At 41.1% G+C, this 15,874-nt stretch overlaps 2 protein-coding genes and 1 long non-coding RNA gene across 3 annotated transcripts; 1 reads left to right on the top strand and 2 right to left on the bottom strand.

Moving 5' to 3' along the window:
- Positions 1-1,016: 1,016 nt before the first annotated feature.
- Positions 1,017-1,618, top strand: LOC128768735 (uncharacterized). Its single transcript, XR_008416270.1, has 3 exons — positions 1,017-1,276; positions 1,334-1,408; positions 1,477-1,618. It is a non-coding gene; the product is annotated as an uncharacterized LOC128768735 (long non-coding RNA).
- Positions 1,619-4,807: 3,189 nt separating this feature from the next.
- On the bottom strand, positions 4,808-6,123 carry LOC128768498 (uncharacterized). Its single transcript, XM_053881416.1, has 3 exons — positions 5,963-6,123; positions 5,155-5,880; positions 4,808-5,081 (listed from the first exon to the last, which is right to left on the bottom strand). The coding sequence occupies exons 1-3, from the start codon at positions 6,041-6,043 to the stop codon at positions 4,998-5,000; spliced, it is 891 nt and encodes a 296-aa protein (XP_053737391.1). The 5' UTR covers positions 6,044-6,123; the 3' UTR covers positions 4,808-4,997.
- Positions 6,124-8,267: 2,144 nt separating this feature from the next.
- On the bottom strand, positions 8,268-9,288 carry LOC128768581 (uncharacterized). Its single transcript, XM_053881542.1, has 3 exons — positions 9,133-9,288; positions 8,589-9,050; positions 8,268-8,520 (listed from the first exon to the last, which is right to left on the bottom strand). The coding sequence occupies exons 1-3, from the start codon at positions 9,211-9,213 to the stop codon at positions 8,428-8,430; spliced, it is 636 nt and encodes a 211-aa protein (XP_053737517.1). The 5' UTR covers positions 9,214-9,288; the 3' UTR covers positions 8,268-8,427.
- Positions 9,289-15,874: the final 6,586 nt, after the last annotated feature.

The raw sequence follows: 15,874 nt of genomic DNA, 5'->3' as shown, positions 1-15,874 counted from the left end.
GCTGAACACGTCTGAAGACGTCAGACACCAGAATCACAGAAAAACTCCATCAGCCAAACATGAAGACATTTATTATTCTTGTTGCTGTCACCGCTGTCCTCACCTTCATCTGCCATCAACAGACCTCAGCTGTTCTACTTTCTGAGGTGAGATCATCTGTTAGACTGACGGATATATATCCAAAATGTTTGATCATAATTCCACTTGTGCTGCTCTGATTGATTCTATTCATGCAAGGAAGTGGAGCTGATAATGAAGAATGACCAACGCATCTTTCATCGTAGGAAGAAAGCCAAGACCCCAAAGAAAGTGTGTTTTATGGAACTACAGACTGCAATTTGCCTTTTACTGAACCACCTTTTCCAAAGTTTGTCCCTCTTTGTCGCAGCCTGCTTGTCGCTTCAGCAGGGGCTCCTTCAAGCCCATATGGTGTAAGTCCTGAGGAGTCAACTGTCTTCTTCTCTTTTCTCCTCAACAATAAAAGTATATAAAAAAAAACATCCTTTTGTTATTAATCTAAATTCTGAGTGAGTCAGTTCTGTTCTGCTATGTGCTTTGTTTTCTCCCCCCTCGCTCTTGTCTATGTCCAGATCCGTACACAATGTTGAGAATGCCATCTAAGCAGAATGGTTTAAATAGTTGTCTGCTATCTCGTATTTCAACTCAATATGAAAATCCAATTGATATCAGGTGCCTGCGGCGCCCATTCAGCTGCAGGCGTTGGTTAGTGGTAACACTTCTACACTGGAATCACAATGTTTCAGTAGTGTACATAGCCTTTGACATGGTTGAGCGCCTAATATACCTGCTGGCTTCACTGGTATCAAAGGCTCATGAAAAATGATCATGTCCACACACTGGTGTGTATTTGTCTTGTTTGTTTCCCCACTTTAAATAATCGATCAGCCTTTGGGCTACCAACGGAAGGAATCATGTGCCAACAGGGTCATGGTTCTGGGCGGAGCCTGAGACACGCAAGGGTGAGATTTTAGTTGAGAGTGAGAAAACTAGTTTCCTATCTTTATTTAACAGCAAAATAATCACACAGGTTTTGAGCACCAGGCTGTTTTAATAGGACAAATAAATGGCGAGAAGTGTCATCCGGCTCTGAAGACGCCTCCTTTTCTGGGTATATAAGTGATCAAGCCTTTAGACATTCAATGCAAGAATCGCAGGGAAATCCATCCGGATAAACATGAAGACCTTCAGTATTCTTGTTGCTGTCGTTCTCGCCGTCATCTGCCTTCAGCAGATCTCTGCTGTTCCACTCATTCAGGTGAGATTGTCAGTGATAGTTTCCCATGTGCTGCTCTGATGGACTTTATTTAAACAGATGGTAGAAACTGGGCAGGTGACTGAAAATGTCACGCACTCGTCTGAACCTATGTTCCGTCAGAAACTACACCCGGTTTGTTCTTTGGAAGTATTTTAGTGCAAGTGAGTTTTGAACCTAACTTTAGTCATTCTTTCCCACAGGAACTTCTTCATTTGCTCCTGTGGCACCTGGATCAGGTCTAGATGGTGTGAACTCTGAAAGTCCAGAAAAGTGTATGAAGAAAATTGTTCTGTCTTTGTCTGGTCACAGCTCTCAAACACACTGAATAAACACCATAGTGCATTTATTATCAGCCTCCTCAGTTTCCAATAATGTGATAAATACATGTGACTTTATCGTCTTGTTTTCATTGTGTTATCAGTCGTGTTGAATCAGCTGATTTGTCAATTTCAAGATCTATGAGTCAGAGGGGTTTATCCATTGTTTTAATCTTAATTCGTCCCAAAAGATAAACAAGCATTTTATTTCAGTCAACAAAAAAGCCTAGAACATTTCCACAGATCACTCAGTGCATTGCAGTCACCAATGAAATGATGATATATTTCATGATTTATCGTTCCATACAATCAAATGAAAGACAACGATAGCTTGGACTGAAATGCTGATTCATTTGCAACAATATACACAGGATAAACTTCCACAACAGTTGCAGCAGACACGACACGCTCTGCGACGCTGCATGCTCTGGTAGGGCATCTGTGAGGGAGAGAAAAGAGCAAACTGTTGACATTTTCTTCACATCCAACACCGTCATTTTGTTGGCGCAAACCTGCCACGTGTTGAGGGACGTCTCATCGCTGGCACCGTAGTTCTGAACGCTGTCCAACCCTTGAACAGATTTCAGTGCAACCACCCTGTTCTCTTGACCCACACTGTCTTCAGCTCCAACACCAGAGTCCACTGGGATCACACTGTTCACTGGGACCATGCTGCTCACTTCGCCCACAGTCTTCACTGGGACCACCTTGAAATGACACAAGAGGAAACACAATCAGGCAACAATCTGTCAAAACAAAAAGTGAACAGTGAAGTGATTTCCACTCACCACACTGAGTGAAACAGCAGAGCTCTGCTGAAGCCAGGTTGAGGCGAGGACCAGGATCACAGCTGCACCAAAGATGGTCATGTTTGCGAAGACAAAGCTGCCACTTTCTTCTTCACTATTTTCCTTTGTTTAAAATCAGCGGCCTCTTTTCCTCTGTCCGTCCGTCAGTCAGTGTCAAACCTGCTGGCATTTATAATCACTGAGGTTCCTGTAATGCAATCTCCTGAAGGACAGAAGGATGATGCAAGTTTCAGTTGCAAGTTACATTGTACAACTTCAGATTCACTTCAGATTCAGTTCAGGTTCCTTAAGTGAACTGATTTCAGGTTGCAACAAAATGCAAAGAGATATTTGATATAGATTTGTCAGAGACACTGTCTTTATAGGGATGATTTTAATGCCATTTATACATTGTTTCAGGCTAACCAAAACCTGATCAACCGATCGACTGAATTCAGGTAGCAGAAAAAAGATACATATTTATTAATCAGAATCAGAATCAGAATCAGAATCAGAATCAGAATCCAATTTATTGCCATGGTCAGTGGGGAGCCCATTAACTAGGAAAGTGTTTTGGAATAAAGTGCTGACAAAAAATAAAATAAAAGATTTGATTTTTCTCAGCCAGTTTCTTTATTTCAATGTCAAATAAGTATTTTTTTTTAGTCACTCATACAGGCAGTGCAGAATTATTAGGCAAGTTGTATTTTTGAGGATTCATTTTATTACTGAACTTACCCAAAAGACTCATTAATATCAAAGCTGAATAGTTAGTTAGAGTTGGAGTGGGGCTTTTTTAGTTTTAGCTATTTGAGGAGGATATCTGTGTGTGCAGGTGACTGTTACTGTGTATAATTATTAGGCATCCTAACAAAAAACAAAGATGCACCCATTTCAATTATTTATTTTCACCAGGGAAACCAATGAAACAGCTTAACATTCACAAATATACATTTCTGACATTCAGAAACAAATTGGTGACCAATATAGCCGCCTTTCTTCTTTTATCCATGGATTGTGTCAGTGTTTCCTGACCTGTTCACGATCAACATTGCGTGCAGCAGCAACCACAGCCTCCCAGACACTGTTCAGAGAGGTGTGCTGTTTTCCTTCCTTGTGTATCTCACATTTGATGAGGGACCACAGGTTCTATATGGGGTTCAGATCAGGTGAAGAAGGAAGCCATGTCATTACTGTTTCTTCTTTTAGGCCTTTTCTTGCCAGCCATGCTGTGGAGTACTTGGATGTATGTGATGGAGCATTGTCCTGCATGAAAATCATGTTTTTCTTTGACTTCTTCCTGTACCACTGCTTGAAGAAAGTGTCTTCCAGAAACTGGCAGTAGGACTGGGAGTTCAGCTTGACTCCATCCTCAACCCGAAAAGGCCCCACAAGCACATCTTTGATGATACCAGCCCATACCAGCACCCCACCTCCACCTTGCTGGCGTCTGAGTCGGACCGGAGCTCTCTGGAGCCCTTTACTGATCCAGCCACGACCCCATCTATCTGGCCCATCAAGACTCACTCTCGTTTCATCAGTCCATAAAACCTTAGAAAAATCAGTCTTGAGATATTTCTTGGCCCAGTCTGGACGTTTCAGCTTGTGTGTCTTGTTCAGTGGTGGTGGTTTCTCAGCCTTTCTTACCTTGGCCATGTCTCTGAGTATTGCACACCTCGTGCTTTTGGGTACTCCAGTGATATTGCAGCTCTGAAATATGGCAAAACTGGTGGCAAGTGGCATCTTGGCAGCTTTTCTCAGTTCATGGGCAGTTATTTTGCGCCTTGGTATTTCCACATGCTTCTTGCGACCCTGTTGACTATCCACATGCCCTTCACTCAAGTCTGCTTGTGTGGAACAGAGCTTCACCTTTTAGTGAGTGGAAACTGACTAAATAATTCTCATCTCACAACTGCAATTCACGCTTATGGTCTTTGTTTGGAAGTCGAAAGTTTGGTGACAAACTTCCAACTGGACAGGTTAAAGCACCTGGAACCAGAACTGGTGTGAAGTTTTGGGAACATAAAACAGTGTATTTTCAGCTATACGTGTCTGCACAGTTATCACAACAGTTATAGAGATCTGGCGAGGATATAAATAGACTAGAATTATGACAGCAATGGCGACAGATAGAACATATTTATGCCAGTATTGAGCAAATAGAATCAGTTGGCCAATATAATTCAGACTGGATGCTCCATGTCTTATGACTGTGAGTATGACATGGTTGTGTGTGTGTGTGTATATATATATATATATATATATATATATATATATATATATATATATATATATATATATATATATATATATATATATATATATATATATATATATATATATATATATATATATATATATATATATAGTATTTTATTATTGTATGTATTTTCTAGTATTATAAAATAATGACAATCCAGAGCAAACTCAAGCTTTTTATTTCAGTCAAAATTTAAATTTAGAGGAAGAATACATAATTGTTCTACAGATCATTCAGTGAATTTCAATCATCAGTTAAATGGAGATATTTTTCGTGATTCCTGTCTGTTTTAATTCACCATAATCAAATGATGGACAGCGACAGCATGGAGAGAAGTGCTGGTGAGGGCAGCCGCTTCAAGTACGGCAGCACACTCCACACGATGACCTCCCACAACAAACACGACACTTCACTCTACGTGGACGGTTCTGGTAAGGCATCTGCGTGGGAGAGAAAAGACCAAACTCAACATTTTTTTTTTACATCCAACGTTATCATTTTGTCAGAACAAACCTGCCACATGTCGACGGAGATCTCATCACTGGAGTTCTGGACGCTGTCCACAGCTTCAACAGATTTCAATGCAACGACAGCGTTCTCCTGGCCCACACTGTCCAGTGGAACCACACTGTTCACCTGAGCCACACTGTTCTCTTGACTCACACTGTAAGCTGGAACCTCACTGTTCACCTGAGCCACACTGTTCTCCTGACCCACACTGTTCACTTGACTCACACTGCTCAGTGGAACCACACTGTTCACCTGACTCACACTGCTCAGTGGAACCACACTGTTCACCTGACTCACACTGTTCTCTTGACCCACACTGTTCACCTGACTCACACTTCTCAGTGGAACCACACTGTTCACCGGACTCACACTTCTCAGTGGAACCACACTGTTCACCGGACTCACACTTCTCAGTGGAACCACACTGTTCACCTGACTCACACTTCTCAGTGGAACCACACTGTTCACCGGACTCACACTTCTCAGTGGAACCACACTGTTCACCGGACTCACACTTCTCAGTGGAACCACACTGTTCACCTGACTCACACTGTTCTCTTGACCCACACTGTTCACCTGACTCACACTGCTCAGTGGAACCACACTGTTCACCTGACCCACACTGTTCTTTGCTTCAACAGAGTCCACAGGCACCACAGCGTAGACTGGGATCACACTGTTCACTGGGACCATGCTGCTCACTTCACCCACAGTCTTGACTGGGACCACCTTGAAATGACACAAGAGGAAACACAATCAGGCAACGATCTGTTAAAAACAAAAAGTAAACGCTTGAGAGATTTCTACTCACCACACCGATTGAAACAGCAGAGCTCTGCTGAAGCCAGGTTGAGGCGAGGACCAGGATCACAGCTGCACCAAAGATGGTCATGTTTGCGAAGACAAAGCTGCCACTTTCTTCTTCACTATTTTCCTTTGTTTGAACTCCTGCGTCCGTCAGTCAGTGTCAAACCTGCAGGCATTTATAATCACTGAGGTTCCTCATCAGCAGCTGTAATGCAATCTCCTCCTGAAGGACAGAAGGATGTTCTGCAAGTTTCAGTTGCAAGTTACATTGTACAACTTCAGATTCAGTTCAGGTTCCTTAAGTGTCTTTTTGATCAACTGATTTCAGGTTGCAACAAAAGGTAAATGGAGATTTAATTTGTCAGAACCACTGTCTTTATATCATTGACTTTAATGTCATATGTGCATTGTTTCAGGCGCTCAGTATGGATTCCACCAAAAACACGATACCTAGTGTGCTAAAGTATAAATGCATTTGTCTTCCATGTATTCTACACACAGGTCAGATGTGGTCCCGGCTTGTGTGGTACAGAGCTTCACCTTTTTGTGAGAGGACACTCTCTTTCTTAACTGTGGTTATTGACACATAGTGGCAAGTTTCTGAAGTTCATGAGGTGCAGAAGATTAGTCAATCATTGTGCTGAAACCTGTTGGTATCAGAATTCATGAACTGCTTGTTTGCAAATCGACCTAACTGTAGCCACTGCTCTATATTTTTGAAATTGGCCCTCTGGGACAAATAAAGTTCCAAACAAAATGAATAATGTTACAGGCAATCTACGCTGGGAGGGTTCACCCTAGTCAGACAGAATCCACAGATGTTCAGAAAACTTATATCATACACCATTCTCTTCTCACTTACTCTCTTTCTTTCTTTGTTTTCAGTGCTCAGTCAGCAGGGTGCCAGGCTAAATGATGCAACCCATTTTTATTCATTCCTAATACAAGTTACTCTGTCATAAATTCCTCTCAAATGTATTTTGATATCTGATGGACCATTCATTTTAATCCTTGTGAGAATTGTTCCATGACATGCGCCGCCTCATTTTTTATTTTTTTTTCTTTTTAAGAATAGTTTTTTTTTACAACATGCTTTTTTTGTTTGTGAAATTAAAGTGACTGTACCATGTACCAGTGTTTAGAGTCTATGGCAGTAAGTTCTGGCAAACCAAAGTGGAAATTGTGATATGTTTTAGGTTGAAAGAGACCATTTCTTTTGGGCTACAAAAAAGTGTCTATCTTCAGCTATTGGTGTCATTATTTCAGCAGATACAGAAATATGTTGAGGATGTAAATACCGAGGTAATTTTTTTAATACCATCATTTTTAAATCGATTTAATCAAATTAGAATCATGAAATATTTTTGATATTGATTCATCGAGGATGAAATCAAGCACAGTTATGTCCAGGTGAAGTTTAGCTTAGAAGTCTGCACTGGTGAACCATTTCGAAACCAAGTCAAGACAAAGAGCTGGAAGGAGCTGCTCACTTATTTCTGAAATACTACAAACCTCAGAACCCATTTGACAAGGTATATAAACTCCGACTAGAAGCCGTCTGTGGCAAAAACAAATATAACTCATTGACTTTACCAACCGATTCTCCATGGGCCATCAAGAAAACAGAAACCACCACAACTCTTGTTTGAAAAGATTTAAGCCTGACTCAGATTTATTAGAAGTCTTCAAATGCCCCGTTCAGGTGATGAAAACAAACCACACTATGTCATGCAGCAACATAAACATTTGACTGAAAGTACTGTTGCCAGGATGCGTTGATGTGTGAATGGTGGTGTTTTCATGGAAACACAGCCAGTGACAGCCAGCGACACCTGGGCATCACTTAGTTGTATAACACAGTGACTACACACTCAATATCACATCCAGAATTGAATCGATATAGGAAACTAATCATGATCCAGGTGTCTACTGAAGAAACTGCCAACTGATATGAGTAAATTATACAGGGGTTGGACAAAATAATGGATACACCTCAAAGCTTTTTTAGCTTTAAGGTGTTTCCATTATTCTGTCCAACCCCTGTAGACGTCCATTCATTTTTTTCCCGATCTTAGGTCCCATGGAACGACCAGAAGGGACGGAGACTTGGGCTCCCTAGGTAGTCTCCCAGAAGGAGCCGCATAGATGGGGAAGATGGTATGTGCTTGATGGTGGGTCAATATTTTTATTTTTTTTGGGAAACCATGAGAAGGCCAACCTGGCTAACATGATGGATGATGGGTGTGAATGGTGTGAAGATGAGTGTGATGATGAAAAATCACCTTGAAGCTGTTTCAAATACTGACATTTCACAGGATACGCAAGCTTTTTATTTCAGTGAAAATTACAATTCAGATCATTCAGTGCATTGAAATCACCAGTTAAATGCTGATATTATTTTCTTGATTCTTGTCTGATTTATGATTGAAGACAATAGTTGGGAAAGAGGTGCTGGTAAGTGCAGCTGCATTAATTCCTGCAGCAGATTCCACACAGTGTCATGCCGCAACAGTTGCAACAATAAAAACACCCTTTGCGTTGTTGCTTGCTCTGGTAGAGCGTCTGTGCAGGAGAGAAAAGAAGTTGTCACATTTCTTGACATCAAACATCATCATTTTGTCAGAACAAACCTGCCACAAGTTGAGCGGCATCTCATTGCTGGAGTGGTCATTCTCAACGCTGTCCACAGTTTCAACAGATTTCACTGCAACAACAGAGTTCTCCTGACCCACACTGTTCACCTGACTCACACTGTTCTCTTGATCCACGCTGCTCAGTGGAACCACACTGTTCACCTGAGCCACACTGTTCTCTTGACTCACACTGTAAGCTGGAACCACACTGTTCACCTGACCCACACTGTTCTCTTGACCCACACTGCTCAGTGGAACCACACTGTTCACCTGACTCACACTGTTCTCTTGACTCACACTGCTCAGTGGAACCACACTGTTCACCTGACCCACACTCTCCACAGCTCCCACACTGTTCTTTGCTTCAACAGAGTCCACAGGCACCACAGCGTAGACTGGGATCACACTGTTCACTGGGACCATGCTGCTCACTTCACCCACAGTCTTCACTGGGACCACCTTGAAATGACACCAGAGGAAACAGAATCAGGCAACGATCTGTCAAAAACAAAAAGTAAACGCTTAAGAGATTTCTACTCACCACACTGAGTGAAACAGCGGAGCTCTGCTGAAGCCAGGTTGAGGCGAGGACCAGGATCACAGCTGCACCAAAGATGGTCATGTTTGCGAAGACAAAGCTGCCACTTTCTTCTTCACTATTTTCTTTTGTTTGAACTCCTGCGTCCGTCAGTCAGAGTCAAACCTGCAGGCATTTATAATCACTGAGGTTCCTCATCAGCAGCTGTAATGCAATCTCCTCCTGAAGGACAGAAGGATGTTCTGCAAGTATCCTTCAGATTCACTACAGCTTCCTTCAGTGTAGTTTTTCTGATAAACTGACAGGTTAAGACTTGGTTTAGACATGTCTCAACCAGATTTAATGCAATAGTCGCTTGCAATCTCTTGTCTTTCTTTGGATATCAATCGCCTGATTGACTGGTTTTGGCAGGAACTCCACGATTATTAGACAGAATTGTTTGAACCAAAACATAAAACTGGGTGTAATAAAAAAAAAAAAACCCATTTGTTTAGCTAGTTACCTTTCTATCATTTAATGCCTTTATCTTCCATGTGTCCTACACACGGGTCAGATGTGGTCCCAGCTTGTGTGGTACAGAACTTCACCGTTTTGTGAGAGAAAACTGACCACTCTCTTTCTTAACTGTGGTTATTGACACATACTTACCACTTTTCAAAGTTCATGAACTGCTGTTATGAACTGACCACAAAGCAGTATCAGTCGATCATTGTGTTGAAACGTGATGAACTGCTTGTTTTTAATTCTACACTGTGCTCCAGGCAATCTGCAATATTCAGGGTTCACCCTGGTGAGGCAGAATTCACATATGTATCATTCTCAGACAAATAGTGTTGTATGGAATTTGCTTCTCATAACTTTTAATTTACTCTTTCTTTCTTTGTGCTCAATAAGCAGGGACGTGCTCAATTGCACCCTAGTGGTGCTAGAGCACCATGTCTTTTCCCTTCATGAGAGAAGTGCCACTACTGCAGTCCATGTTTTGCTTCATCCTTAAATTCTTCAGAAATAACCGGATACAATGCAAATTTGTTTCCCCCCCACTGTAATCGCTGTGCAGCTGCTTTTAGCTTGCTGCAAAATGCATGCTGTTTGTTTTGTTATGAGCCATTAAGCCACGACTAACCGCCTTTAGCTTACGTGACTGAATGTGTTTTCTTCAGACCGAGTCAACCCGCAACTAAACCTAAATGGGACCCACACATAGGGTTTTCATAATCTTTTGCAATTTTTTTTTTTCGATCTCTCAAAGACCTCATATAGGAGGGAAAAAAAATCTAAAAATCATGATGCCTGTGGTGTTCACCGATAGTCCCACTGCCCCTAACAAAGATCCTGCCTCACCACTCATCGGGTAAGACATCTCTCGGTATGAAACTACAATGGATGATGGTGGTTTTATATGTTATTTTTGTCCGAAGATGACAAACATTATGATAGAGCAGCCCCCCCATTGCTACATTTCTGCTCTGTTGGATCTTCATTGCGCACTGTACGTCACCGCTGAAGTCAGGAGCGACTGGCTCTCCACACTCACATAATGATTATTGGTATGGTAATGATTGAACAGGTTGAACATTTATGGGTTATTAGAGCTGATTATTGGGACAATTCACACTTAATACCGGATTCTCTTGTAAGACAGAGGAGTTATGATACCATCCTTGGACAGGGCCCCTCAAGTCACTGCAGGCAACTCAGCCACTCATGTTGAAATTTGATCACAAGTCTCCTGAAGTTGAAAATAAACAAACTTGTTTGTTTTTTATTTTGTATTTCTTTTGCAAGTGGAAACATTTTTTTATGCCCACTTGTCTTCATTGTCCTGTCTATTCAATATTATCTGCAGATCAATTTTTTATGTCATTTAGAAGGGACCAGGACCTTGTATTTTATTTATTTTCCATGTCTCCTTCATATAAATCAAATTCGCTAAAAGCTCATGCAGTACAGAGCATGACCTTTTTGTAAAAAAAAATGGTCTTAACTGACCTCTCTCTTTCCTAACTGTGGTTATTGACACATACTGGCCACTTTCACTTACCACGGTTGCATTAGTCAATCAAGTGTGTCGAAATGTGCTAGTATCAAAACATATTAACTGCCTGTTTTTGATTCTACATAGTGTTTCACGCATTCTTCGCTGCTATTGCCACATCAGAGGGTTCACGGCAGTCAGGCAGGATTCACTGATTCATTTTCTTGTCCAACTAATATCATATATAACTCTCTTTGAACAACTAATCATTCTGCACTCTTTCTCTCTTTTTAGTGAAGGATGTACAACTTGAAATTCAACATGTAATAACAGTGACAAGACAGTTATTGACAATGTTTTGTTGATGCGTTGCTGGCATCCTTGCACCTGGAACAGACATTTTTTTTGTCTTTCACTGAATCTCCCATCCTGCAATAGTATTCTGGAGTTTTCATAAAAGTTTAATGAGAAACTGATCTTCAATCTAGGCCTCACTATTTCCCGCCCTCACAACTCACTATGATTAACTGATGTTTTAACTGATGTTTTATATATATATATATATATATATATATATATATATAGAGAGAGAGAGAGAGAGAGAGAGAGAGAGAGAGAGTGTGTTGCTTGCCATCAATGACCTATACAAAAGTCGCTGAATCTCACATTGTTCTAAAACCAATCTAGATCAAAGCTTTCAATATATCAAATGACATTACCTGTATACAATTTACTCTCACTACACAACGGTCGCCATTACATCTTGGACAATTCCGTCTTTTGACATGGTAAAAATAAATAAATAAATAAATGTGATTTTTATTTGCTTGCCTAACAACAAAAAGTCCACCAAAAGTAACAGAAAAGCATCACGTCATGAGTTCACTTCTCTGGCGTTGTAGTACCCGCGCTGTGCTGTACTCTCTTGTGTGCCTTCTTGATTTACAATCTCTAACTCGCATGGGGGGTTGAGTGCTGGCAGAAAAAAGTTTCAACACAATACTGGGCACATTGCCAGACCATGTGTAACACAGGAAGAAAATCGAATGCGAGAACACTGTAATTAGTCCAATAAATGTTTGCACTTGGATCTATTGGAAACAAAGCGGGGCTTATTAATGCACATGGCTTTTATTGTGAATGCTTGTACGCACATGATGTCTTCAGCAAGAGTCAAAGGCCACTGCTTTTCTGCGGCAGTGAAACACTTTAACAGGGGTCGAATCAGAAAACTGCTCCCTGCTTCTGTGGACACACGGAACAATACTCACACCAGTCACTGGAATCAAACAGTCTTTTACTACAAGACGGAGAATTCTCTTGACTGGCACGTATTCACTTTCGTGAGCTCCACTGCAGTTGACTTTCATTTAAACTGTGGCGTCGCATCCATGACAGTTATCTTTATAGCTCTATTAAGACCACTAACTAGGTAAAATAATAGTATTACGGGTTTAAAGTAAAATAGTTGACAGCTCCATTTAAACAAAATGTAATACTTACACAGTCTGATAGAGGTTTGTAAAGTAGGTTTGTCCTCGAAATTGACCAGATGTCGATGGTCTGGATCAGTGGGGCGGGGGCGGTCCGTGGATCAATTGGTACCGGGCCGCACAAAAAATAATGAATAATTTCCGTTTTGTATATTATCTGAGTCTGAAGGATATTTTATTTTGAAAAACTTTATTTTAAAAAATTAGTTGAGAACCCACAAGCTCGCAAAATGAGTAGGAAACGGCCATTTCTTTGCGAAGGGGAAAAGGCTCAGTGAAGAGACAGAAGTGCCTATGACTTCCTACGTCAAGCGTTGACCGGTCTGCGGTGTTAAAAAGGTTGGGGACCACTGATCTGGATTGTGCTTCTCTTAGATGTGGTCAAAGTGCTGGATGGCGACACGGATATCAAAGGGAGAAAAAAGGAGACAACAGTAATGGCAGAAGCACTTGTGGATGAACTCTATGCCTCAGTTCAATTCGTCCGTGTTTGAGGATCTGTTTTTTTCTTTAATGTTGCTGTTCTTACCTGTTACTCAATGGCATGTAAAGTATTTACAGTAGGCATGAATCATCGCCTGATGGAAATAACATGAGCTTGGACCCACTTATTACATGCCCCAGCACCCGGAAGATTCTGGCTACAGATGTGGCTTCTAGAGGTGTTGTGGATGCCAGTGGGTGAAGTGAGGTGGTCAGGCACATTCCACACTGTGTCTCAGTGGGCGGATGCTGCTGCCACATAAATATAAAGTGCATGGTCGATTAAGAAGATCAGAGACAGGTAGGAGGAATTAAAAGACATTAGAGTTGAGGGTGCAGTTGAGCGACAGAAGGATATTAATTCATTGCAATTCATTGCCTATAATTTTGGTATCTTGAACCTGTTTTTATCATCTTGGGCGGTGATATACTGTATATAGCTGTCTCTTGTGGCGGTTGTTGTGAGGTGACATAGCTGTCTATCGCGGTTGGCATGGTCACAGCTTGTCATGCCTGTAAAAATGTTTGTGAAGTGAAAAACCCAGCAAACTGTGGTCTTGTGCCAAAAAAAGTGTCTTCACACGCTTCCAGTCGGTACTGACAGAGCTAGCAATTGGTGATGGGCACACGCATATCAGTCGGCTTGACCTCTAAAATCTAAACAGTTTCATAGCCTTTGTGGGCTAAAACTATGATGGGAGTTTGAGGTAAGATCTTCTGTCTTGATCTCGTAAAATGAACCAAGTCTAGAGTTTAAGTTAATGTATCCTTATAACCTTCAAGACGAGCTTGTAAAGACTAGAGCTCAGATGCTATTAGACTGAGAACAACTGCTGTGGAAACGCTTAGTCCTCAGCCACCCAGGAGTATTTAGTAGGCAAAATGGCCTGTTCAACACCACACCGTCCTCTTAGCAAATTCTCAGCACTGAACACTTATTCCAAGCTGGCGGTCAAAGCGAGCACGCTGGAAATCATTCCTGCTTTATCCATGTCGTTTTACACCAAGCTCCTCTAACAAAACGTGGCAAGCATTACACGACAAGGGACTAATGATATATTTTCACAGCTGGAACTTGGGGATTGCGCTGCAGACCCAAAACAGTGTCGAGTCTAAGTAAATTAGGGTGTGCTGTGAAGTGAAAAGTGAACTTGCCAGGGCCGTCCTGGCACTAAAGTCACAGGGAACCCACCATACCGCACTGTATGAGAAAGAGTCACCGGAGTTATTGAACCTTTCGGGAAGGGAAGAGAGACTTCAGGGAGACGCATTGAAAACCCAGACTTCACCCTCTGACAGCTCGGAAATATCCATTTTAATAAGAGGGAAAAGTGGATTTGGCCAGACATCTTCAGTGCTCTCATGGAAACTCATCTGTCCTGGTGTCTGAGGCGACACATTTAGCGAATTTGAACTCAGGTTTTTGAACAAGGTGGCTTCTACTTTGCACTAGACTTTGGAAAATGTCACTTACTGAATTGGTGACTGCAAAAATGCCAGTTTTTAACCATGAAAAGTAAATCTACCTCCAATCCCAGCGGTCCGTCTATTCAAATGTCCGGCCGACTTGAGAATTCAGTTATCATATGATGCTTCTTTTGGGATTTTTCTGCAAATAACACGGCAAAAACCATCATGTTCAATACCACCTCCATGATGTGTTTGTTTCGATGTTTCCACTTCATTTTAATAGGTTTGATCATCATCATCATCTTCAAAAAGAGATCATTTTTTTCTGATGCCATAGCAGCTCTTGGTTCGGGAAATGCAGAGAACAATGCAGCGCTGGAATGCCACAAAAATCTGTGATTTTACTGGTTTGTTTTCAGATTGTTTGTCCATTTAAATCAATGTATGTTTAAGCCACAGGGTTCAGAGAGCGAGAAAAAGGTAGAGGTTAGTTCGGAAATTACTGTATGACTATCCAGTCACAGGACACGTACAAGTCACGATCAACGTGAAGCCAGATAGAAGTCCTTGCTCCCCAACTCGTGATGTGATTGGCTATCGCAACTATCCATCAAATATGTACCATTGCACTGTTGATTTTGAAGGCCTTGGACAGATCTCATAAAGTCTGGCAACACAAGCTAGCTGAATTCTGATTGGATAAAAAACTTAGAAAAAACAACACTGAGAAATACTATGACATGAATATGATCATTATATATATATGATACATAATTGATTTTCCATTCAATTTATCATCTCTGTTTTTCATCTCTTTAAATCTTGTCTGTCAACTGTCAGCCACATCCAGGGACACTACTGTATGTGCGCCATGTTTAAGTGAAATGACAAATTTATACCCGCATCGGTGATAACCAGAAGGCAGACATGTTAGCAAAAGAGTTCAAACGCAATTATCATTCAGAAACTCGAGAAATTCCCTCCAATTTTTCAAGTGGTAAATAAAAATGATATATGTTAAGTCAACTTTTTTAAAAACTATCTTCTGCACAAAGACAGAAATAGACAGTAAAAACAAAGTAGTTGTGTGTTTTAGGGCATGTAGATTCCATGTTTGCACTTCTTATATTCACCTTGAATTGTAAGATGTTTTTGATTTCGCATGCCACGCGCAGTTGATGATATATAAAGTAGTATTGACTGACTACTCTGAAAGCTCCTCATTTTCCATTGAAGGGGACAAATCGTACAATTTCCTCATTCAGCAATCAAATCTCACCGAGCTTTCCAACAAAATTAAATTTTATATTTGTTATATAAACGTTTTACAGGCTTCAGTTCGCAAAAAGGCTGCCTGACTCAAACTGGTTTTTTTTTACAT

The sequence above is a fragment of the Synchiropus splendidus genome, chromosome 12, assembly GCF_027744825.2.
Source record: "Synchiropus splendidus isolate RoL2022-P1 chromosome 12, RoL_Sspl_1.0, whole genome shotgun sequence".
NCBI lineage: Eukaryota > Metazoa > Chordata > Actinopteri > Syngnathiformes > Callionymidae > Synchiropus > Synchiropus splendidus.
Note: the sequence above shows the minus strand (reverse complement) of the source record. Positions and strands in the feature narration are given on the sequence as shown.